Source organism: Mercenaria mercenaria, chromosome 6 (genome assembly GCF_021730395.1).
Source record: "Mercenaria mercenaria strain notata chromosome 6, MADL_Memer_1, whole genome shotgun sequence".
Classification (NCBI taxonomy): domain Eukaryota; kingdom Metazoa; phylum Mollusca; class Bivalvia; order Venerida; family Veneridae; genus Mercenaria; species Mercenaria mercenaria.
The window spans coordinates 78,439,252-78,466,019 of NC_069366.1; the positions used below are offsets into that span (position 1 = coordinate 78,439,252).

Genomic DNA, 26,768 nt, shown 5'->3' on the forward strand with positions numbered 1-26,768 from the left:
TTTTGTGTGAGAAACCTTGAAATATTTGCAATGTGTGGATAGATACATTGATCAAAAACCTTTCAAAATGCGGAAGTCTTCAAAAACGATAACACCAAAAATCTAGTATATACTTAATGTGTGAGTATTACCTATGTAATCTTGACATTGTAGAGGGTATTAAATAAACCAATAAATGAATAAAATAAATAATGATAAAAACAGCCTTGAACAAGGTTCTAATATGCGATTTGTTCACATGTGTAGCAGTTGGAATTAGGTATGAGTTTAGATTCAGTTACCATAACGGACACATTTTTTATGTTCCTTTGGCGATACACAATATGCGCGGGTCTTGGTAGTTGCACAATAAAATATATCATAGAATGACACAGTATATCAGTGGCGCAATTAGTTTTAAACATAACTGTATATCTATTCTTACTGTTGATTTAAAGTTGTTGTGTCCTTGAGCGTATTGTATAGAGCAAATCACAGAACTCTGATATTTCAACATTCTAAGTCTGGCATAATGCATTTTGTTATCTATCAATGTATCAAAGAAATTCAAGGAAAAATCTCCGAAAAATTTTAAAATCTAGTAAAGCCAAGTATCGTGCCAGAGCAATCGAACTATTAAAGCACACACTTTCCAGGGTAAAGTTACACATGATTCTATACCAAAAATGGTTTATTCCTCAAAATATCCGGGGCTGCTGTAGTTGCAAGTTTAGACACTGTCACGATCCATGCCAGTAAACATGAGTGGTGTGATAAACTATCAATTTATTATATTATATAATAAATGATTATCTTTGTAATATGTAGTGCAAATATGACAAACAAAATATATCAACGCTGGAATATAGCAAAAGATGCTGCTCATATCTGGCGTACAATTCAAACTCATCGCGGTACGCCCCTGGATCTATTATACTGTTTCTATGAACTTACGTAATACAAGCGTATGGCAGATCGTCTGATTCATTTGGCATGTATGAACATTTAGTTGGTATGTATGCACATTTAGCTGGCATGATATTGTGTATATTTCATTTCCGTTTCAATTTAAAGAAAATAAGGAAACTGACAGATTATCTAAAATGATAAGTCATTCAATGACATCAAACAAACTAACAAAAGCCACCAATACGTTTGACATGTCAGGACCCCAATGCCCATTCGCTTCCTTTGCAATGTTCTTATTTCCAAAGGAATATACGTATGACCTTTGTTGGAAAGATCCGTTTGAATCCGACCACATGCGTTGTGCCATGACCTATAAAGAAGCCTGCTTGACCACAACTCATTTCATTTCAGATGATTTAAAATAAATGCAAGGACAAACGTCCATAGTAGAAAGCCACATTAAAACAACACTCAGAATCCAAAACATAAAAAGTATCGACTATTTATAATACCATTATAAATTTTTCCATGATTACTTCATCGGTGAAACGCGACCAGTTTGTTGAGTGTTTAAATCCTGTTTTTGTTTATGCGCATCTTATTGCACGCAGTGTGTTTTGGTGAAGTTTTATAAAAGGAATTTTCGGTTGCTGTGCATTTAAATGTGATAAGTTAACGATAATGTCGTATAAGTATTTGATGTTGATGTTTTAGAAATAAAAGAAATCGAAGTAATAAAATAATAGTTCTTTTCTGCAACCTTCTACTCAGTGATCTCCCTTACCAATATATAGAGATTTCTGAAGTTTAAGGGAAGCAACTCCTGTGTGCAGTTTGACCTTTCTTAAAAAAAGCTGTCCCAGTCAAAATAAAAAAAGTCATATTTAGAAAGTTTTTTTAGTACTGGTAACAGGAAGAGATTGGTATATTTGATTTAAAGCTTTAATTTCCTCCATCCTTTTTACACACATATCTATTTCATCTTGATTTTTACGTGAAACAATGCGCAGAATTCTATAACAAGCACGTGATGATAAAACAGTCTTTAAGTCAAATAAGACATATTTCAGTTTAAGCCAAAGCTCGATCTTTCAATTTAAGAAACATTTTATTTTACAGTATTTTAAATACTATTTTGAAATTGATAGGGCGTAGGCTCATGAGGTACATTAAACGTAATAATAATAATATAATATGCAAGAGCAACACTCCGTGAAATTGTTTACATACAGCTTTCACATATAAAATCTTCCTTTTTAGAATATATTTTGTTGAATCTAATTAAAAGTTTGAGAGTGAATTCTTGTTTAAAGATAAACGATAAAGCTGTGTTATTTATATTCGGATATATAGATTGCTTTCTGCAGGTAAATATTTGATTCTTACATGTGGTTGTCGCAGAAGAAACCCTTCTTAAATCAGTTTTTATACCTTTTATTGTGGTTCATTTATTGTTTTATTTTTGTAGTAACCTTCTACGACAAATACTGGCAGCTTTGAAATTAATTCTTTTAAGATTTGTTTCAAACATCAAGCATCAAATACTTCACACTTCATAAATATTTATGTTCTATGTGTACCAGACAACTGATTTAATGGCTAAATAAGTCTCTAATAATTCCAATATAACAAATTTAGGGCTGCATTTTGCTGTAACGTAAGAACATAAAATGATTTATGGCATTGTATCTTTAAATGTAATTATCTGATCAATAGTAGAAATGCCATGGCCAAACTGGCCACTCATCAATTAAACAAAAGTCTAAATTAACATCTAAGCATTGTGATAATGTATGATACTTTAAAAATGATATGGCTAATGTTGCCTGCTATTATCGGAACAGTAAAATATCAAAATGTATTATTTCGCATAATAAAAACGCTTTTTGCTAGATTTACCTGTGAAAATTGAAAAAAAAAAAAAAAAAATTCAGTGGCCAAATCTGCCTGTTACCATATAAACAATACAACATTTCATAGTTAAGTTTGTTTGTAATCATTTGAGCAACGGAAAGAAATACTTTCAGAGAAAACAAATTTTAGAGTCACAAAATAAACAATAATAAAAAGACACGGAAGCTTTTAAGACAAACCATCATAATAAAGATAACTATAAACTGTCATTAGAGTCGTATAACATTGTCTCACTTATCGGATAGAAAAATCTCTATTTTCAGAAATGCAGGAAAATCTTATCTCACATGGGTTATCCCACACTCCTGTGACGGACTACTTCATGCATTGAATATACATATTATTTATGTAAAATAATTAAAAATCAGGTACCTTTATCTTTTCTCTCCGTTCCTTATATTGTATTTCTCGATTCAAAATTCTTTACTTTATGATAAGAACGTACCGTTACGCTACAAACGATAAAACTAAAGTGGAACTTTGTTATTGTGCGTCACTGAAATGGCATGACGTCACTTCTGCTTACGGACGTCAGTTTCCTGCGTTTTAAATAGTTCCATATTTTCATGCTTGTTTTTATTGTTTCTGTTGTGGTAAGTGAGAAATAGAATCCAAATCTATAGAGAATCTGTCATTGGTGTTCGGTGAAGATCGGAAATCCCAACCCTCGGGAGCACCGCTCAAGTCTTAAACTCGGCACAGCCTCGTTTAAGACTTGAGCGGTGCGCCCTTGGGTTGGGATTTTCTGAACTTAACTGAAAACCAATGACAGATTCTCTATATCCCCTTATAACTGTATGAATTCAACGTAGAAAACAGTAAGCGATATTAAAATACAATCATTTATAACTATTTTGTTTAAATCTTTGAAACGTTCAAATTTAGCTTTGTACATGTATGCCTAAATACTTGGTAGAAGAAAATGGTATTTTTTATAAAGTTTTTATGAAACCTTAATATATAATTTAGTGTTTTACCGTTTCAGCCTCCCTCTGTGTGCGTGCGTGTGTGTGTGTATGTGTATGCGCGCGCGCGCGTGTGTGTATGTGTTTCATTGTTTTTTGGTTTTTTTTTTTAAATATTTGAAAGTATCTTAATTAAAAGAGTACTTGTTGGAATTTGTACGAATCTGCAGTCACTGACAGACAGAAAGGTTATAGTAAGAGTGATATGATTTTTGTTCATATATATGCAAGGCATATGCCATTGACATTATATAGTGTCTCCTTTGTCAAGGGATTTTTTTTATCCCCGCGGTCGAGTGGCTTTACTTTCCGCCGTGGTCGAGTGAATAAGACAACTTCCTTGTTATGCATCATTTGCCCTCTACCTTTCTCGATAGATAGATGTTCGCAAACAAATAACTACAAAATTAGTCATCCGTGCATTCAAACATCACTATCAACAAACAACTTTGCATTAAAGTTGTTTATCCATATAAAATAAATTGGTAGGAAAATACAAGTAACATATTTTCACGAAAATAAAGGCAAAAGAAACTATAATTTAATCTAATAATTATATATTACTAATATAACTAGGCTAATTCATACCTACTTGTATAAAATTTTAGGGTGCTGCTTTCATACTATGCTAGAGTATTTGGTTACCAATTTCTATCGTTTTCACAGCTTTTCTAGTTTTCTGCCTTACAAAATATGTCGTTAATGCAATTATCTTAACAAGGCTATGTTGATCCGTATATTTATATATCAATGTATGAAACAGAACATGTTTTCAATAATAGGCTTCAAATTTGCAGAGGATAAAATTTAAAAAAAAAAAAAACAACAAAACATTCTAATGGCAAATGGCTACATTGTAGCCGCTGAGGTTAAGGTAGACAAAATATTCCCGTCAACAGACACCAATGATTCAAATATATTCAGTTCTTGAATATGTCATGATTGTAGTTCATATTTATGAACTTTTTATTCTTATCCCTTATAGCAGACGCCCGTCCGCTCAGCTCAGTAGGGAGAGCGCACATATATAGATCGCGGGGTTGTGATTTCGATCCCCGGGCGCTGTTCTCCTTGACGATTTGATAAAAGACGGTTTGTCTGAAATCATTCGTGCCCCACCTCTAATTCATTCGGAAGTTGGCAATTGCTTACGGAGAACAGGTTTGTACTGGAAGAGAATCCCTGAACATTGCTTAGGTCAACTGCCCGCCGTTCCATAGTTGGTGTAATGTTGAAAAACGGCGCCGAACCCTATAATAAAATAAAATATAGAAATAAAACAAAACAGTATACGAATAATATTCTCGTAGCTGGGAGGTAAGAATGAGAGGTTTTATGTGTATTCTACGATGACGCCTATTCCGATGCAGTGTCAATACTGAATTTTCACGTAGATTCGTACACCGGAGTATTATAAATTTCTCAACATTTGAGTTTTTTAAACCTTACACAAATGTGTATCTCTGTAAGGACAAGTGATTTAATAGCTGAATTAATAGCTCCTTGATAATAAATAGGTGAAAGAAGCGGGCCTCAATAACATATGTAAAAGAACTTCCTACCTGCGAATCGTTTTTTAGACCAACACTCCCGCTGTTTTATTTTCAAGAGAAACTAAAAAATATAGATAGTAATTTCAACTATTATTGCCCATACAAATTGAAACTAAAATTATAAAAAAAAAAAACACAGTCCACACTAAAAATAAACTAAACAATATTGATCGTTTTATAGACCAACACTCCCCCTGTTTTATTTTCAAGAGAAACTAAAAAATATAGAAAGTAATACCAACTGTTATTGCCCATACAAATGGAAACTAAAACTATAGACAAACACAGTCTACATTAAAAGAAACTAAACAATATAGATATAATTTTTACTTCAATTATCCCAACACATAGAAACTGAAATAAATATAAAAAAAACTTAAATCTTTTAATAATAATAAAATATTCCATTATCCTTTGTTTGTGTCTTCTCCTTAGGCAGTGATGTCTGGTGTGCTGATTGTATTTGGAATATGTGACATTTGAGTGCCTAGTGTTTCAGCTGAATAAAACATGTTTAAGGCACCAGTACATTTTCACAATGACTGTATAATGTCATATATACTTGGGTTGCTCCAGCACAGGCTAAACCGAAATATAGTGTCTACAGTGCTGGCTAAGGATGTATGCCACCTTATTTTACTTTATTTTCGTTTTCTATAAAAATTATATACAACTCACTGACTTAGGACTGCTACCTTAAATATCAGTATTATACATTAAAATATATGCAGATCACTGTCTGAAAGCTGCTACCTTAGAAATAAAACAACTACCTTAAAATATATTAAAGTAAAATCTTTTAGTAAAAGGACATATAATTTTGTTTCAACACTGTTACACTTTTAAAAACATAAGTCCACCTTTAAAATTCTTGAAGAATATAGTGAACACAGAATTGATAGAACTGTTAATTCTGAATGAATTTTGTATATAGAATTAGCGGATTGTGGTGATGCTTGACGCATTAGTGTGGTTGTGCTCAACTTAAATATAATTATCCATACTTCTTTTGGACGTTCGGACACAGTGACTTTGTGGTTACATTTTAATTTAGAATATTTGAATAGCACTTTTCTGCGTGCTAGTTCATTCATTTCATTATTACGGCTTGATAGTGCGTGATTCATGAATACAGCGGTTAGGGACACATTTTATAAGTGCCACGCAAACCTATACACACACATACATCACCAGCGGTTACTCTTTGCGCCATTGTTCTCAGACAAGTAGAAGATAGTCGTAGAGTAACAAAATGTGTAAAAATATCTCGCTAAACCTCATGATAACTAAATGATAAATTTGTTCATCTTCAGAAATATATTCTTGTTTACTGTCGTGTAAAATTATGTTCTTATGAAGAAATGTGTTAACATTGCCACATCTATTCTCTTATAACCTTAAGTTTTAGGAAATATATTGCTAAGTAAGCGGTACATTCCATCATATCTTTCATGTCGTGCTTTACATAATACATAAAAATCGAAGTACAACAAAATTTACATGCAGTAAAATGTCTAAATTCTCTTGGGTGTTTATTAACCTTATCATGCTGAACACGACTGAATCTGCCTTTGCGAGCAGTGTAGATCATGATGCATTGTTCAGTTTTACGCAGTTTTTCTGTATTTTTGGAAACACTGAACCTTACGCCGCCTACCAGTCTAGCTGGCTCCGAACCCATTATTTAGTTACGTTTGTTAAAAGAAGGTCTGCCGTTACAATCAGATGTCTAGTACTTGTTATCGTTATCATATTCTGTTTTCTACAGTTATGTACGAAAATATAGGAGATAAAAATGAAGAAACGTCTTGCCCAAAAACTTGTTACATTTGGGTTAGTCTTATAGGAAAATGCAGTTGAATACTTGTCTGTATTAGCCACAAACTGATAAAAGGTTTTTACAAGAGCCTATTCTATATAAAATGGTCAAAACTTGACATGTGTTAACATTGACTTAGAGGTATTTATTCCTCGCCAGGAACATATTCTTGTTTAATGTCGTGTAAAAGTATGATCTTATGAAGAAATGTGTAAACATGGCCACATCTATTCTCTTACAACCTTAAATTTTAGGAAAGATATTGGTATGTTTTAATGATACTATTTTAAGCAGTTAGCGGTACATTCCATCATATCTTTCATGTCTTGCTTTACATAATACATTAAAATTGACGTACAACAAAATTAACATACAGCAAAATGTCTAGATTTTCTTGGGTGTCTATTAACCCTTTTCATGCTGGAAACGACCTTGCGAACAGTGTAGATCATGATCAGCCTGCACATCCGTACAGTCTAATCATGATTTGCACTGTTTGCCATTCAGTCACTATCTTTTGATTATCCAAACTGACAGATGGACAAGTTCATTATAGAAATTTGGCAGGGTAAGGGTACGATATTTTTTATTGTTTGTGAATGACGTTTATTGCGCATCAAGTGTTTTGCCAAATCTTGGTAAATGTGCTGTCTTTAAGTCTATCTTCTTATACACTAAAACAGGAAATATTCCAAAGAGTGGAAGTGATTGTAAAAATATTTAACGAGGTTTAAAAGACTTTTCAAATGCTTTATCAGATACCTGACGCCCATGGATAGGTACGCAGCTGCTCTACTTGTGATCGGGATGTATGCTTGGTGTTATGGTCAAAGTGCAGTCGAAAGTTCTTGGCCAAACGGTAAGAATAAAATCAAGTTTTTCAATATAATTTATACATATTACGTATTTTGCGCTCTCTTAGAATAGACCCCTAGAGTTAATTTAACAGTAAAAGGAGTTTTTCATGCCGCATCAACGATAAAATTGTCTTACACATTTGCAGCAACATGACATATTTTTTATCACGTTTCAAAAGGATCTATTACAAGTAAATACAAAATCTAATACAGACAAATTTCAAAAGGAAGCGCTATTTTTATTTTATCAGTATGGCGTCACATGTTTTTGTATCACCTGTAATTGTTATTTTGGTTTATTATTAATATCTTGTCAATAGGAAAATTATTGTCACCCAAATAAAATGATGAACATTAGATATGTTTACATAGTAATCTAACTGACGTTTTCATCTAAAAGAAAGGAATTGATGAGCACTAGTAAATATGTTAAATCTCAATGACTTTTCATCTAATGTTGAAGGATTGCTAAGTACTTGTAAGCATTTTAAAACCGAATAGTTATAACCTGTATGTATAAAAACTGTAGAATATATAACTCTTAAATGAAACAGTGTTGTATTTGTTGTTGTAGAACATGGTCTGATATTTACCATGTCAAACAGATATGGTTGGCAGCAATTGAAAGATAAACTGCGCCATCTACCGACTTATCCAGGTTATGAAAATTTTTCGGGTCGCGTTCCTGGTGTTAACTTTTCAAACCCCGATATTCACTTCCGCAGTATTGATGTGGATTACAGAACAAAATGTATTTATATGTATGAATATCATCTAAGGTAAGTGCCATTCTCAACGCTTTTCTTTAAAGTAACGGTAAAGATAAGGTTTCTTGTTTAACGTGGATAGCCGAAGAAAGTCAACACCTGGAATAGATGGAACAACATATTTCAGCCGAGCAAGTCTAGGCTTATACAGCTGGAAACAGTACCAATTTAAGTAAACACTAGTCGGGATATCAACTAAGACCGATAATCGAACTCGGACCGCTGACATTTTAGTCTAACCTCCTAAACATTGCAAGTAAACTTGCTCACTTCGACTGTGCTTTGGATTAATTTAGGGGGTGTAAATTTTTATTTGCAATCGTAAGCCATTTTCCTTTGGGAAAAATGGGAGTAAGGGATGAAATTGCTTGTATAATAAACAGTGTTAACTGTACAATAGTATTTTGTGCCAATGTAGGATAAGTTGACATTTCTTTTGTATAGCAACATCCGCAGAATTTAGAGAAAAATTGATTTGTGCATATACTATTTCACGAAACATACGCTTGTTATCACTAGTCTTGCATAAAACCTTTTTCTTTCTTTAGTTAGATTATTTTTCTTTCAAGTATTTAAATATTTGTAAAAACATGACAGTTCCTTATTATTATTTTTGTCCTATCTTTACCCTTACACTCACTGCGGTTTGCGAGACGCCTGTATTTAGAGACGACAAACGTACTTTATGTAGGTAAAATACACCATGACATTTCGGCATGAACAAAATTATTACGCACACACACACACGCACGCATATTAATCATAGTATATCAATATGTTATGAAATACAATATCTGTTTATGTATTAACATGTATATTTATACTGAAATAGCTAGTCTACTGTTAACTATAATTTAAATAAACTATAACTTGATAACAAACGACATGGACTTTGAAGTTTTGCAAAAAACGTGGTCGACTTGCACAGGAAAAGCCAGAAATAAAACTCAGTTTTGTATTTCTTATTTGTAATTATTTTCTTTTTATATTTATTTTGAGTGAAAAACTCTTGAAACCTGTACCCATTTATCATCGCTTATAAGCGACTGCCTAGTACCACTGAATGTTTGGTCTCATTCTTGCAAAACCTCTCAGAGTAACAATTTTTACTTTAACTAAATGTAAGTTTTCGTAAAATAAGTATTATCTTATATCGTCGTGAACGATTATAAAGTAATGTGTAAGCGTGCAACTTACCCAACAATTTCAATTTTGAATATGATTAAAGAAACATTTACATAACTTTTTTCAGAACTTTTACATGCTTTTCACTTTGGCATTGAATTTGAATTAACGCGATGTCGTCTCTAGTAGTGACTCGCTAAAACTGATTTTCAATAAAGAAAAATCTCTCATATATAGCTCTAATCATTCAAGCGTACTTATACTAGTTTAGCAATCAATGCCGCTAGGACAAAGGTACTCCGACTATATGCTGTACCAAATTGTCCTATCTTTACCCTTACAAAATGATAACAAACTCACGGCGGTTACCGAGACGCCTGTATAGATATACAAAGTTATAATTCAAATTCAATACCAATATTTCTACTTTTCATTGATAGATTAAGATACTTTGAAACGGTTATTTTTTCTCTAATGAATCTTTTATATAACCATCTTTGGCTTAATCGGTCTTCCAACAACCATGTCTTTTCAGACACCTTACAGAAACACCCTGCACGATTGCAACTGTGGTAGTTAAGCTAATTCAGTGAATGGGTATCCAGATTTAGATCTGGTGCAACTAAAGCCTATCTTGCCTTAATACATTCTCTTGTTCTAGTACAACTTTACTTTTTGTTTTTGTTGATAAGAGATGGCATATTTTTGGATCTGTATGCGGGCTTAAACAATCTGACTAAAGTACTTGATCTTCTAAATGAAGATCTGAAAATGACCCATTCACATTTGTCTTCTGTATATTTTGGATTTCCGATATTGCTATTTTCGCAAATCTATTTTTATTCGAAGAAGTAAGACGACTTGTTTCAACAAGCGTTTGACTGAACCATCAAAATAGCGTCGAATGTCAAAGGGTGAGAAAAATGTGCATTCAGTCTGAGGCTCGAACCCGGGACCTCTCGCTTAAAGGGCGTGTGCCCTACCGACTGAGCTAACCGGCTGTCTTACACCGTACGTGACCAAGTCCGTACCATGACATATGATTTTTCTTAAAACACGAAAAGGCGTAGTCGCGATGTGGTCGCCATAAGAATTGTAAAAATTGAAAACCCGGGTTAAATACAGATTTTGTAAACTTCTACTTTCGCTTACAAAATGTTGCAAGTAGGCTCTTAATGGCTACCGTAAGGGTCTTCAGAACGAGGCTATCAATAGCACGTCTTCAGATCCTATGTGAGTAGCGTTAATTTGAGCTGTACTTTAGTCAGATTGGCGGGTTTAAACAGAAAATCATCAGATGTTAAAGAAAACTTTGCATTAAAAATATATCTTTGTAACATAGTTACCGGACATGCTGAAGAGTCACCTTTTGAAATTAATACTTCAGAACCGTCTCTATAAACATCTGTTTTGCTCTGCTTAATCTTTAATACTACATGATCTAAGTTGAGTTATGTATCATTACAGTGTAAATTACATGCTTCACTTATTCTCATAAACCCTGAATATTCTAACATGGTCATGGTTAAGTCTCTCAGATCGATGACGTCTGTCGTATCCTAGAATGTTTCAAACATTGCTGATGTGATAACGTCTTTATTCTCTACTGGTTTTTAATTTATGCGCTTAGCTGTATTCAACAGTTGTTTATCTATATTGCTTTCGGTTGGATCATGCAAATCGTTTATGTTGTGAGCCAACTTAATTCCTTAGAAGGTTCCAGTAATCACGTGATCTGATTTCCCATCGTCCAACAAATTTGAGAAGTACATTGCCATGGCAATTGGTAATGCTGTAGTGGTGATAAACACTTTGATTCGTAATTCTGTTCTTTAATTCTGTTCGCCTCCGATGCCGTAGTCTAGAAACTATGATTCTGTGTCCCTTTTTACGTAAATAAGAAACTACTACCTTTAACAACTTTGTGAATATATGACCTGCAGTAACTGTTATTTTTTACCAGATGGTAATGAATCAAATACGTCATACTGTGTGTAACCTATTTCAGCAAATGAAAATATTCTAAAATGTCAGTATGATGGTACGCCCCTTTCAAATCGTAAGTAAAAAGAAATGTATTTTTCTCAAATAAACATTCTGCTATTTTGATGTCTTCAAACTTTATCTTATGATGTAAGAATGGATTTATGTTTATGCAATCTAATACTAATCTTGGCTTACTCTTTGTGTTGTATGCAATAGTAAGTGGATTAACGACGTGAGGAATGGTTTCACATCTTTAGATAATAAGGTTTTGATTTCTTTCTCAACAAAATTAGGATTCTCTCTTGCGTATTTATTATTTTTAATATGGTGCTTTCCGACACATTTTTGAGTGGCAATTTGTAGCCATTTATGCCACATCTAAAATGTAAGTACTATCTGTAGCTGTTTTCCACTTTGCCAGATTTTGTTTCAATCTCCCAACTGGAGAAACAGGTCCACAATTAGTTGTCTCTGTTACTTTTGGAGACATTTCATTCTTCTTATTACATTTACTTTGATTAATATCATTTTCGTCAACATTTTCAATAAGTGGTAGTGACTGAACTAAGTTATAACTAAGATTACTTAATATCTTATTGTTTGGTATATTCGCAGAGCATTCCGCTGAACCTTTCCAATGACCTACTTTCCCTAAGGCAAAGAATAACCCTGGATGGCGAGCTTGAACAGCTTTCATTTTTCTGTTTTTCTGTTTGCTCTCGCTTCGGCCGGAAGAAACGTCTTTTAATCATCCGAGTCATCAGCCATTTGGTTGGCCTCGTACCCGTTCACAACTCCACATCCGAGTTCCGAGGTATCAGCCAAACGTATGAGTTTCTGTTTATGTGCAATAAAAGCCTGAGCTGAAAAAAAAAGTCTGTGTCAATCGTATTTCACTTATTTATATATACATGTATATAAGTATATCATCATATATCTATATATCTAATTGTTTATTTATTTACTTTACATTTACCTTTTATTAAACGATTGTAAAATAAAATATTTTTATTTTTATAACTACTGCCTTTATTCCTTTTCCGATTCTTGTATAATTCTTGTTTAATTAAATATAGGTAATCTATGTTTCGCCTGAATAATTTTACCTGTGCTTTACCTGCTATATAACCGCTAATCCTGTAACAAAAGCTAGATACAAAATTCGCACGTGAAATAAATTCAATACATGTAGAAAATTAAATACCTTCAGCGATTTTCTTTCGGCTTTCCTCAGCATTGCCTGATAGAATTAATTCATCGACAGCCTATATAGCAACAGTAACCTTTGAATTATGTTTATATTTGAGATTTTACTCAGGGCGTTGAATTCTTCATGTGAGGAAGCCATCCAGCTGGCTTACGGAAGGTCGGTGGTTCTACCCAGGTGCCTGCTCGTGATGAAATAATGCACGGAGAGGCACCTGGGGTCTTCCTCCACAATTAAAAGCTGGAAAGTCGGCATATGACCTATCATGTGTCGGTGCGACGTTAAATCCAACAAAAAATGAGATTTTGACATTGAAACCAGGAGCTGTTACAGTATTTATTAGAAAACTTATATTTGCCATAACCGTTCACTAAAATCGCGCAGATGAACCTCCACTCATGCACGTTTCCTCCCTGAATACAGCAAATAAGTTTATTGCAAGACCTACCATTTTAAGGCAGTGTGCTATTGTCTCTCTTCGTTTCTTTGTTTCGCTTTGTGGTAAATTTACTTTTCCTTTCAAATTGTCTCTCTCTCTCTCTTCCTCTCTCTCTCGCCTCCCCTTCCCCCCCCCCTCTCTCTCTCTCTCTCTCTCTCTCTCTGTGCACACGCGCGTGTGTGTGTGCGTGTGTGTGTATTAAATGTCCATGTTTACACGTTCCATCGCTTTGTTATAAGGCTTCTTTTTATGGGGATGGGGTTTTAGTCCGCAGCTGCTACTCTTGATTTTATTGTCCTTTATTTTCAAAAAGGTTTTGCTCAATACTACTACAAAAATATCGTTTTCCAGTTCAATTTCAATTTTCGATTATATATATTATTAAACAGGTCAATAGTGGTTGGAACAGGTTACAGTAAAGATCTGAATAATAGCAACATGGAATTTAAAAATATGCACGTTGGAGTGTCAAGAGGGAATATCCAAGTAGCGGTAGATTGGCTGTCGCACACGGTGTACTGGACCGATTCAGTGTTTCGGTGGATTCTAGCAGCACCTGGTCAGAAAAACAAGACCGATATGGATTATTATAAAGCTATTGTTGACACTCATCTTGATAATCCTGATGGTTTAACAGCTGACCCACTTGAAGGGTAAATGTTACGTCTCTCTTCATACCAAATGGCATTATATTGGAAGGCATTGCTTCATGTTAGATGAGATTATAATAACTCTATTCAATTCAATTTTAAATTAGTTCAATCAAATAGTGTGATTTTTGAAATGTACGTGTTGTCAATACCTAGAGTGAGTTACATGTAATAGAAATATTATCATATTGGTTATCATCGCATTAAGCTTATGATAACAAGTGACCGAGAATTGCAATTGCAATACAGAAGTCCCCTCCAGGCGAAAACTTTGTTAGTGTGCATCCCTTGTGGTTGTTGGCAACATTTGCAGTACTAAGATAATCCTTGAACGCATATTGCAGTTATGGAGCGGAAATAATTTTTACTTAACCTTCAATAGTTACCTTGACCTTTGACATACAAGCATAAGTATGTACCGGTATAATCTACATATTGCCCTCTAATCAGATACCAAGTTTTTATTAAACTAGCTTGAATACGTAATTGCAGGATCAAATTTTGCAGACGGACGGACGGACGGACGGACTGACGGACGGAACGCTTCTTACAGTCTTTCGAAAAAGAGTTCGTGCAGAAAATGGCAAGGGTATGTAGAAAATCGTTACAAATAAAATTAGATATAACTATGTTTTCGAACTTTAATACATAAAACATTTGAATAATTGGCAGGCTGTAGATTTTACAATGATCTGTTTTGAAAGTAGGTAAAATAAGTTTAAATGTGTTTCAGATGATTAAAATATCCCATGACGTTTCCATGTTTAAGTTAATTACTTAATTCTAACTGAGCCAAAGACGTCAAAAACATATGTATTGTAGGTATCTCTTTTGGTCAGATAATGGAAAACATCCTAAAATAGAACGTTCAGACTTAATGGGAAAGAGCCGACACACGATCTATTCCAAGTATTTAAAGTCACCGCTCGCTCTGGAGGCAGACATATTCGGAAAACGGATTTATTGGATTGATTCAATACTAGGATCGATAGTGTCAACCACCTATAATGGGGAAGATGTCATATCGATCCAGAGGTTTCCATATTCAATGTTATTTGATTTGGCAATATTTAGGGTAAGGATTAACATTGAGGATTTCGTAGCCATTAAAAGGATTCCAAATTCAATGTGAGTTGAATTGGCTATAGCTAAGGTAAGACTTTGCGTTGATGATGTCATACCGATCCAGAGAATTCAAAACTCCATTTTGGTTGATTTGGCATTATCTAGGGTAAGACTTTACTTTCAAGATGTCATATCGATCAAGAGGATTTCAAACTCAACGTTTGTTGATTTGCCATTTAGGGTAAAACTTTGTGTCCAGGATGTCATATTGAGAGGATTCCGACTCAATGTTAAATGATTTGGCAAAATGTTAGGTAAGACTTTGCGTTGGAAATTTCCTATCGATCAAGAGGATTATAATTGCTATGTCAGTTGATGTGACAATATCTGGAGGCAGACCTTGCGTTGAAGATGTCATATCGATCTAACGGATTCAGTTGCAATGTTTATTAAATTGACAACATTCAGGGTAAGACCCTACGCCGTTGATGTCACATCGATCGAAATTATTCCAAGTTAAAGGTAGGTTGACTTGGCAATATCCTGAGTAAGACATTGTGTTGAGGATGTCATTCCGTTTCAGAGGATTCAAATATATAATGTTAATTGATTTGACAACATTTTGGTTATATATCTAGGGTAGCCTTTGTGTTGATGATATCATATCGAGCATGAGGATTCTGATTCAATGTAGTTTAATTTTGGCAACATCTAGGGTAAGACTATGTGTTGATGATGTCATACCGTTGCAGTCGATTCAAAATCACAATGTGAGTTGATTTGACAACATTTAGGACGTTGAGGATGTCATATTATTCCAGAGGGTTTCAGTGTTAGCTGACTACGCATTATTCAGGGTAAGAAATTGTATTAAAATGTCATATCGATCTACAGGATTCCAATCTCGATGTTATCTGATTAAGCAATATTTAAGGTAAGAATTTGTGTTCAGGATGTCATATCGATCCGTATAGTTCCCAATTCAATATTATTTGATTTAACAATATACTTGGGATAAAGCCTTGCATAAGAAATTCATATTGATGCAGAAGAAAACAAATTCAGCTTTATTCTATTTGGTTTTATTCATGGTTGTTATAGGTTGTTATATTGTTTAAGGCAACTGAAAAAATAAAACGTTCGATTTGGCAATATTTGGTATAATACCATTTTGTAGTTTCTCAACCACTACAGTTTCTTTTGTACATAAATAGTTGAAACTTTTAAGTTTCATGTAAAGTTTCAAAGGTATGGACGTAATTATAAAGCAATGAATGACTAAAAACAATTGCATGTCTTTTAGTACAATCTAGGTATTCCAAACAATAGTTAGCATTACATTTGTAAATACCAGCCAGTATTTGAACAAAGTGAGTGATATGTATAGTTGATACTTATCTATTTAAGATAGATTGTGAAGTAAATCCTTTAACTAATATTTATCATTCTCATTGCATTTCACCGCCACGAGGCATTGGAGAGCAGCCGTCAGTAATTATTTCAAGTAAGATACTGAAAGCAAACTGGTAACGATTTATATGGCTTTGGTTTGATAGGGTGAGGAATATCCAGCTTGCAGCGAGCGTTTTACGACCGGGCTTCCGGGGCAGTATCTATAATATTGTATTATATTTGACTTGAGAGTAAATAGATGCACTGAAAATAATTATCTAGGTTTGAAATACTTTTACAGGAGGTTATATATATCAGTAATGTTGTTACTGGTAACTTGTCTACTCTAAACAAAACCAAAGGTATACATTTGGGTAAACAAGAGGCAGCTACTATAAACATTTTCCCAGAACTTATCTATGGTATAGCCGTATACGGAGATGAAAATCAACCTCTAAAAGATAAAGGTATTGGTTCGTCTATTTCTGAAATGTTCGTGCATATTTTCTTAAAGTAATGCATGAAATATAGTGAACATTTCAAATTTTTACGGACATTATAGCATTTTTTATTTTTAAAAAGAATCTTTTTAACAAGAAATTTGATGTACGAAAGAATACTTAGTATTGTCACAACATATGCAGATAAGTATATAATGTACGTTTGACTTTGCAAGCACTGTAAAACATCTGCACTCTATCATAAAAATTTCTGGACATATTCATTAAAATCATTTTTTGTTTGGAATGGAATAATAAGGTTGTGAGGTATACATAAAGAGGATTTCCGGAATTATTTTTCGCTTACACTGTTAGGACTAGTCCCTTTAACTTTTTGAATTCAGTGCCTACACCTGTTATGTTGAACACTTTCATCCAAACTATTGGAGTAGCTTTAAAGGAATCGACTAGATAAGCTGTGAGGGATTTTGCAAACGTTAGCAGCAAAGAAATAATTTTACTGTTAGTTCGACTGAAACATGATTGATAAGATTTGGGAAAAACAAAATAACCCCAAACAACTAAATAATCATGTTAAAGCGCTTTATGTTTATGTATAAAAGAAATAAAAGAAGTTGATAAGATACGATCATCCTATTAGACCTTTATCACGGACACGGACATGGGAATGTAAATGTAAACGTACTCTGTACTTCATTCAAATTTGGGAGGTATTCTCAAACATATTATAGGAACTTGTGAGAATATGTCTGGTTATAAATTAAAGCGCATTTGAAAAAATATGTAGAGATTAAGGTTTAACCCGGTAAAGTTGCATGTTGTGTAAGCTTGCAGAAAACAGTCAATGAAAAGTAAGACAATGAACTGAGGGTCGATGTAGAATTGTGTCTTGTATGTGTGTGGGGGAGGGAGGGGTTGGGTGGGGGGGGGGGGGGACTTGAGGGAAGGGAGAGGGGTTAAAGGTCTGGAAGTTTGGGAGAATAAAATTCTATTTATTTTGTTGTCTTATGTTGGTGGTCAAGGTGTAAGTGTCATTGGGTTGGAGGAAAATGGATACTTAGAAACAAAATGAGCTGTAAAAAAAAAAAAGACAAATATCAAACAGGGAATGCCACGCATCAAAAACGCAGCCTCCTCAAAACGAAACCCACAGCACGCAGGCGCGTGCACCACACACACACACACACACACACACACACACACACAGCCAACACATTAGGACAAAACGAACAAACAAAGGAACACACACACACACACAAAGCCAACACATCAGGACAAAACGAACAAACAAAGGAACACAGTGGGGCACCGCCTTGGAACGGTCAGTGGCAAAAACACCACTGGGGAGCTTAAACCGGTTTATGGTGCGCGTAAACACTGGCTCCATCTGCTTTTGGTAGCAAATGAGGTAAGTGGAAGAAAGAGCTAATGATGGCACTAAGTTGTAAAGAAAGTCTACTTTTTGTAACAATTTGTAAACGTGTTTCAATTTAACGGGCAATATAAAGTTATATTCATAAATGACTGTAACTTATATATATGTAGAGCGATTTGCATAGATTTACTGTCTTAAGTTAGCATTTTTGACTTGACAAGTTTTGAGGGTAGCGAAATAGAGCTGGTTCAAAAATGAAAGTTGAAAAAGTTTGGGAAGCATAATTCACTGCAAAATAAATTAGGTAGTTGACTAATTGTTTTGATTTGTCTATATACATTTTTGAGATACGAGAGGAAGCCAGTGCCGCTTTTGTAGGCGTTAAAGAGTTGGAGCCTAGGACCGTATTGAGAAGCTTGACATAAATATTTAACCAACATTATTACAAAATAGGAGGTTTGATAATTATAGGGGCAGTTGATAGAGAAGTTTAGAATGTGACCAACTTTAACAACATCGACACCAACGTTGGTGATAACTATACAACCCTCTTTATCCGCTTAAATTGTTTGAACCACATTACTGTAAAAAAGAATGAGATATTGTTTTTTGGGGGGATTTGAAATGACATATTTTCACAAAACTTGCTTACAAAAACTCTAGCATAAGATTGCATTTCAGGCTGCTTGAATTGGGGTCAATATTATTGTACCTAAACAAAGAAACAGCTACCGGGAAACGAATTTAGTTCTGATTGAGAAACATTGTCACCAAACTTGGTTATTGCTAACGTATATCAGGACTATCCTTAAGAATGTATTTTCGGTCGCTAAGATGAAAAAAATCAACTGTTTAAAATCTGTTTATACTGAACATGGTATATTTTCGTAAGATGTAGATATATGTGTTCGTCTGTGTTCTCCTTGTAGACAAGATTTATTCCTTGCAGAGAATAACGCTTCCAAGAATTATAAAGATATGCTGAGTCTTGATAATGAGATGAACACATTTGAATTTGATGTCTTAAAAAATAATCGAAAAATAAAACGAATCCCTGCGGTTATGTGTTTCAATTTGTATGTTTTGAGAAATCCCCCAGACTTTGACAAATAGTACATAGTACGTCTACATTGTCCGTGTCCCTTGTAAAGGTCTATTAACAACCTAACTTAATACATGTGCTTATATGAATTACAAAATCAAACGACTGCAAACTGTAGCTGTTACTGTTACATTTGTATCACGCTCAAATACCGACATATTTAAGAAAAAATGGACGCAGCATTTAATAATTGTGATAAAACATATAATCGGAGGTAAATAATACTTTAGCCTTGAGAGTTTCAAAAATCTACATATTAGGTGTGGATGTTGTATTGTCTTTGGGATCAAAACAAGTTTGCGGTCTATAAAACAAAATGAATTTACATGGCGGTAGATATTTTTTGAAGAAACGTTTTTATCGGAAGAAACATACGACTTAAAGTTTGTATTACGCAATCTGTAATTCGGCACCTCATAATTATATCTATTTATATATGATATTGGAAAGCAAGTCACTATAATTTATTTTCCAAAATAACCAAGGTTTGATAAGGCGAAGGCTGAAATTGCCCATAATAATTATTCTAATGCATTAAAAATTATCGATGCTAAATTTATTACATCATCATAGATTATTGCGCCGAGAAGAACTGTGATCATTTATGTATATCAACAAAAACTGGTGCAGAATGCGTATGTTCTGAGGGATACAAGAAAAATGAAACCAGTGGCAAATGTCAAGGTTGGTACTGGAAACAGCTGAATCAAGATCATAATGATCCTTTCATCTTTTTTTTTAAAATCATGATCAAATTGCTTTTAACATGTTCTAGATAAAATTTTAAGAAATATCTCGAATAGAAAAAAGTGGAAAACCACAAATCGCGACAACGAAAATGTTGCAAGTTCGGTTTACTTGAGCCTGTTCATGGACGATAGTGGAAATGCATGCTACCGACCACGTCCTCTAGCCCCGGGTTGAGCAGAAATCAACATTTACACATTATATTCAAAGCCTTATGGGCGAATACATTTTTCGTTCAGTGGTCCAGAAGTGTCCAGGCTAAATTATATCTGTACATGTCCGTAGTGCTTCGTACTAGTCATCAGTAAAACTTGACGTATACCTTCGCAGATTATAGTATAGATAAAGTTTTTGATTTTAAATATACATTATTGCTTTGATACATTTTGCTTTGTGCAGTTCAAAATTTCCTTTAAAGGAACAAAAGTATCCGACATTAAATTTGCTATTCATTGAACAGCGATTGGTTTTCTCAAAACAAAAAATGCTAAATGTATAAAAATGTACCTTTTATACCGAGCGATATGGCTATACTCCAGATGCCAAAGTAAAAACATTTAACTGATTATTTTTAAGAATTCAATGAAGGCTTTCTCAAAGCAATTGTTGTTGCAAACAGGACCCATATATGCTTAACAGACATTCGCTCATTTGTAAAAGCAGAGTACGATTACCTGTGCAAATTTACGGTAAGCAAACAGTTTACAGACAAAGTGAGTATTGCATGCATTTATTCTGTATATCATTCCAGTAATTACGACGATATATGAAAAACTTAATGTATCATTTTCGTTATTTTAGAAAAGTTATCTCTGAACATTGAAAGCCTACAAATAAATACAGAATGCAATGAATGTCCTAGGAGATGTAAAGAAAACTAGCATATACATAGAGCAGTAACTATTGCACTTTAGTTTAGTTTGGTACTTCGTAGTTGTCTATATGTTTTACTTTTTATACCCTTTTAGCCTATATACCCATTTTGCGGTCCTTTGTTGATGTATGACTTCTTTTAACGGGGGATATATTATTGATATTTGCCTTTGTTCTACAACATAGTTTATGCAGACAACGTATGTCTTTTGTTTTATTGGTAGAGACCTTGTATACATCTTAGTCAGAATTACGACAATTCATATATACAAGATTTTAATATTAATGGCTCATACACAAACGTTAAGCTTATGTCAAAACTTAAACGACGCCTTGATCCTCCCCCTACCTTCTGATGGTTGGCTTAAATTTCGTTTTTCTAATGTCTGTATTTAGATTTAAATGCAATGTCATCCCATTCGTTGTAGAGTACTCCTTCCCCAGCAAGAAGGAAGAAGAGACAAGCTTTGACATCGACAATGCCAACTGCAAGTACTACAACGGCAAGGCCCAGTTTAACACCGTGGCCTACACCTTCTACAACAACTATGACATCACCTATGTCGGACTCTTTATCAACAGATCAGGCTGAAAATGGTACACAGTCTGTGTAAATACTTCTAATGTAGTTTATACCTTCAACGTATTCGCTCTTGTCTTCCGCAGTCGAGAAATCAAGGAGGTGAACGCTGTAAAGCTACAGTCACACATACGGATATGTCCGTGCGTTGAGGTACGGTGCGGATAGGATTAGTCTGTGGGTGTATAACTACGGAGCAGTACGTCTTAGTACGGGAAAAATGATGAGAAACAGGAAACAAACAAAACAATACTGGACGCGAATAAGTACAGATAGGTACGAGGTACTACGTTGAATTACGTTTTACTGCGCCTTGCAACTTGCCCAGCGCACGGACGGGTCTGCGGTAAACAACGTTGAACTATGCTTAAGTACGAGCAGCCTCGGATAACTACGTTCAGCTACGGCGAGGTACGTAACAGCACGGATAACTACGTTTTAGCACGTTTAACTACGGATGAATGGGTTTCAGCCAAGTTGGCCTAAAGTCACGCTCAAATGGCTACGGTTCGCTCAAACTTTTGTGCATGTTCAAAAGTTAGAGAAACTTGCAAGTTTGGAATAAGTTTTGAATACGTTTTGGCCACGTTTTGGTACGGATTAATACGAATGACTACTCTGAGGTACGGTTCAGGTACGGATCGATACGGATTACTACGTTTCTGTCTGTAGTTAGACGTAGCTTTCCGCGCCGTATGTGTGACTGGGGTAGGTGTCCTTGGTATGGTCTTAAGTGACTGAAAATTACCACTCCCACGCGCTTTATTTGATAAACATTTGCACAAGACCGGTACTTGAACGAATTTGTTTGTATTGTCGTAGAACAGTTTTCAGGACTTTGTCTCATTAAAACGTTTCAGTGTTTGAATTTCCTGACCGCGTAGAAATTTGTACAACAGTACCCTTTGAGTTAAAGAAGATGGAATAAACTTTTTTGACACTCTTTTGCAGCCACTGTATGTTGTCAATGCGACGCTTTGACACATAAAAATATTCCCAGGCCTCATCTCCTGTAAGGAGCTGTGATATTGTGCGATAATCTAAATTTGAGAACTTTTTCAGCGTTACTTTAGCACATTTGACCCTATTGCTTTTTAACCCTAGGGATACATGTGAGGTCACCCATCGGGCACAAAGCTTTCCTAAACCTAAGTACGTGGTCAAAATCTCACATGTTCTCCCCATTGACATGGCAAGAAAAATACGCTATTTCGGACACCGTGTACCTGGCGTCTTTATCAATCAGATGTCTTACAGCAGCACTGCTGTTTGACGGAAGGCCTGTCAGGACGACCTATGCCCCTGTCTGACCATTTGTAAATCTACGTTCCCATCTGTTAATAGTTTTCTCTGTTATTGCAGACTTCCCATATGAAGTATGCACTTCACTAAGTATCTACCTTGCTTTATTTCTAAACTACGTACTTTATTGTACGCTCTTATCTCAGATATTTGTTCCCTTTTTATAGCTACATGAATTGTGTATATATTCAAACTCCCTTGCAGATATTTGTAAAGAATCATATACGTTCTTTAGTGTACGCTCTCGTTTTAGACTTTTGTCGCTTTTCATAGCTACTTGCTGTTTGCTAGTGTATATGACAACATCTGATACAATAGTTTTCAATTAAACTTTGCTGGATTATAAAGGAGTCTGTTTGGCGTGTCGAACTTCTATGCGCTACTTTCATTATTTTAGTATGGTTGCTAGTGTAATGTAGACCAAGAAAAGACGCTATTTCGGACACCGTGCACCTGGCGTCTTTATCAGTCAGACGTCTTACAATTAAACTGCTAGTGTACCGTCGACCAAAAGGAAAACTGATTTTATTTTGAAAGAAAAAATATCTTTGGGTTTAATATCGGAACAGTTGGTTCTCAGCTTGCAAATGCGTTTAAATTTGCTCACACAGAAAGAAAGGTAAAACACGGCTCAATGGGATTCGAAGGCTATTTCGTTGTTTTAAAAGAAAAGCCCCATCGTAATAGGAGCTGGGCCGGTATAAGGGTTATTTACTATCACGATAACACGTTTGCGAGTGTTTACTGTCATGAATTCGGACATTTATTGAATAAAGCGAAATTAAATTTGGCGCGATATTTTCTGATTTCACAGTACTGCAATATTTGCTATCCTGAATTTGCGCATGCGCAAAGACAAAGGCATAAACTGAACTTTCATTTTGTTGAACAGAATCACGGTATTATATTTATTGTAGTTCTATTACACGAACAATAGACGTTCTGGTTACTACAAAACCAGTAAATCATTCCTTCCGATTAAGCCTTTTGAAGCATCGGTTGACAACGAAGATAGAAACAGGTACATTTCAGTTAAACCCTTCCGTTTTCTTACAAAAACAAAGCAGATTTAATATGATTTATTATTTATTCATTTATAAACATTTTGTCCAATTTTGAGAATTGAATTAGCCTTATATCGATATCACTTTTACTCTTGTTAATTGTGTTATGCATTTGTATTTGTTTGGTTGGTTGCTTTATTTTCGTGGCGTATCCAGAAAGTGGATCAATACGTTCGGCCATACAAAAGGTTTTCCCTACCGGCGTTTCCATTTCTTTAAAATAAAAATTATCCTCGAACGCGGTAACAGTCTTGTGTAATCGAAATGTAGTGGTACATTTATATTGTATGAACATATTTATTTCAGAAGCACCAATCGGCTTCATCAAAATGTTTGACATGGACATGGAGAACAGAATCTTCTTTTTCGCCACAGAGGGCAATACAATATATAAAAGACCTATAGATTTGCCGATTGAGAACAATGTAAAGGAAACAATCGTTAAAACGACTGGAATCATAACTGGTATTTTAATTTTGTATATTTAGATAAGCTTATTACCCAAACTACTAGGTGCAGATAATGTGAAAATGTATTTCTAATATTTAATAAAACACTTTAATCAGGTATCGGGCAATAGTGATCAAAAGCCAGCATTAACCTCCTCGATAGCCTAGTGGTAGAGCGTCCGCTTCGAGTGCGGGAGGACGTGGGTTCGATCCTCGGCCGCGTCATACCAAAGACGTGAAAAATGGTACCAGTAGCTCCCTTGCTTGGCGCCAGCATTAAAAAGGGAAACTGGCCTCTTCTCTCATACACTCGAGGCGATGGATTCCATCCGGAATGAGGTGTCGAGAGTGATTGATATAAGTTGTAGAACTTCCTTCACAATCGACCTAAAATAAATTATGTATAAATTAAAAGCCAGCATTCCAGTTACATTGTAATTCCTCAGACTCTTTAGGGAAAGATACGATCAGATATTTTATCACACATTTAATTTGAAGTGCCGGCAAATGAATAAAGAATAAAGAGCCCTTTTCGTAGCCTGTTCCTTCAGTGTTTCGACATAACCGTCATATGTTTGTTTTATTCTGGTCTTTGGAAATTTGAAAACGAACATCCTTGAACGAGCTTTCCCCTCAGTGTTCATTTGTTGGCACCAACAATCTTTGTGAAACGGACTCTTGATTATATGATATAAATAAACTAGACCATTTACAATACATATATCTTGACCACTGAAATAAGTTATTGACATAAAGCGTTGTATTATTCTATAGGTCTTGCTTATGACGCAGAGGACACTGACAATTTGTACTGGTGTGAGTCTAACACAGATAGCGTTTGGGTTGTAAACGTTGAAACCAAGGTGTCTAAAGTTATCAGCAACACAATTTCAAATCCGAAATATATCTTAGTTCTTTTAAAACACAGGTAAAAGTGTAAAAATATTTTCTCTTATTATATAATAAGTTAACATTAACATAATGATAACAAAAAGCCAAACAGCTCACTACAGTATCAAAGTGCAGGAAATACTGACCGAAGACATGAAAATATACAATGTCCAGAAAAAATTAAAAAATATATATATAATTCAAGTTTGTAAAACAATATCTTTTGTCTCTTGTTGGATTTAACGTCTCACCGTCACACGTTAGGTCATAAGTCAGCTTTGATAGTGGAGGAAGACCCCAGGTGCCCCTCCGTGCATTATTTCATCACCTGGGTAGAACCACCGACTTTCCGTAAGCCAACTGGATGACTTCCTCACATGAAGAATTCAACGCCCCGAGTGAGGCTCGAACCCACATCGATGAGGGGCAAGTGATTTGAAGTCAGCGACCTTAAGCACTCGGCCACGGATGCCCCATAAAGTATGTATAGATAATACAGTTCCACTTTAGCTGTTGGTAGGTGGCGTAAGAGGTATTCATTGGTGAGATTCAATCTAAAACCGAGTTTGCTTTTATTCTTGCATGGTTGCGTTCAGTACTTCCAAAGCATCTTCTTAAGATCTCCGATGAGTAATTAGAAGGTCTTTGACATTCTTCAAATCATACATCTTTCAATAGGAATGTAATCATTGATAGAATAGAGAAAATGTTGTAAACATTACAATTTCAGTGTAGTTAGACTGTTCTTATCTATATTTAGAATGTAATGCAATGATTTCAGGAACATGTCTAAACTCTATGGACATAGAAAGTTTGAGTTTTATACACGTCATTTAAATCATATTAATGTTGTTGTTTTTGCGGAATGATGGCAATGCTCACAGGAACATGTCCGTATCAGGTTTGGATGTTATACCTAAGTTTTGTTTACTGTTTCGTAGAATGTTAGCAATGATAGCAGGAGCGGATAGAGACATGTATATCAGAACAATGGCCATGGACGGTTTAAATGTAAAAAACATTACACGTGGAAAACAGTTGATTTCCGCATTTACATTTGATAGTCATAAAAACTTGTAAGTACATTTTCGCGGCTTTACATGCATTTATACGTATATGAAACATTACGAAATTTCTGTTAGAAAGAAAGCTGCAATTATTTTTATGATCTTCACGTAAGCCCAAATGGGAGAAGAGTGGTTTAAACAAGCGTTATGCTTCCATCGCAGTCGAGCTTAAATACATATGTATATAGCTATATATATATAAGAGAACTATGAAGCTGTTTGAATGTTTA

General features: G+C 34.7%; 1 protein-coding gene across 1 annotated transcript in view; it reads left to right on the plus strand.

Annotated features, from left to right (window-relative positions):
* Window positions 1-2,129: 2,129 nt before the first annotated feature.
* Window positions 2,130-26,768, plus strand: part of LOC128557879 (low-density lipoprotein receptor-related protein 2-like) — a 31,198-nt gene continuing 6,559 nt past the window's right edge. Inside the window, exons 1-12 of the mRNA XM_053546420.1 lie at window positions 2,130-2,255; window positions 7,898-7,998; window positions 8,571-8,775; window positions 13,910-14,173; window positions 14,993-15,245; window positions 16,929-17,094; window positions 20,139-20,249; window positions 20,889-21,001; window positions 21,614-21,782; window positions 24,438-24,596; window positions 25,355-25,508; window positions 26,413-26,547. Of these exons, the coding sequence (XP_053402395.1) occupies window positions 7,911-7,998; window positions 8,571-8,775; window positions 13,910-14,173; window positions 14,993-15,245; window positions 16,929-17,094; window positions 20,139-20,249; window positions 20,889-21,001; window positions 21,614-21,782; window positions 24,438-24,596; window positions 25,355-25,508; window positions 26,413-26,547 (1,817 nt within the window). The 5' untranslated portion in view covers window positions 2,130-2,255; window positions 7,898-7,910. The remainder of the gene's footprint in view (window positions 2,256-7,897; window positions 7,999-8,570; window positions 8,776-13,909; window positions 14,174-14,992; window positions 15,246-16,928; window positions 17,095-20,138; window positions 20,250-20,888; window positions 21,002-21,613; window positions 21,783-24,437; window positions 24,597-25,354; window positions 25,509-26,412; window positions 26,548-26,768) is intronic.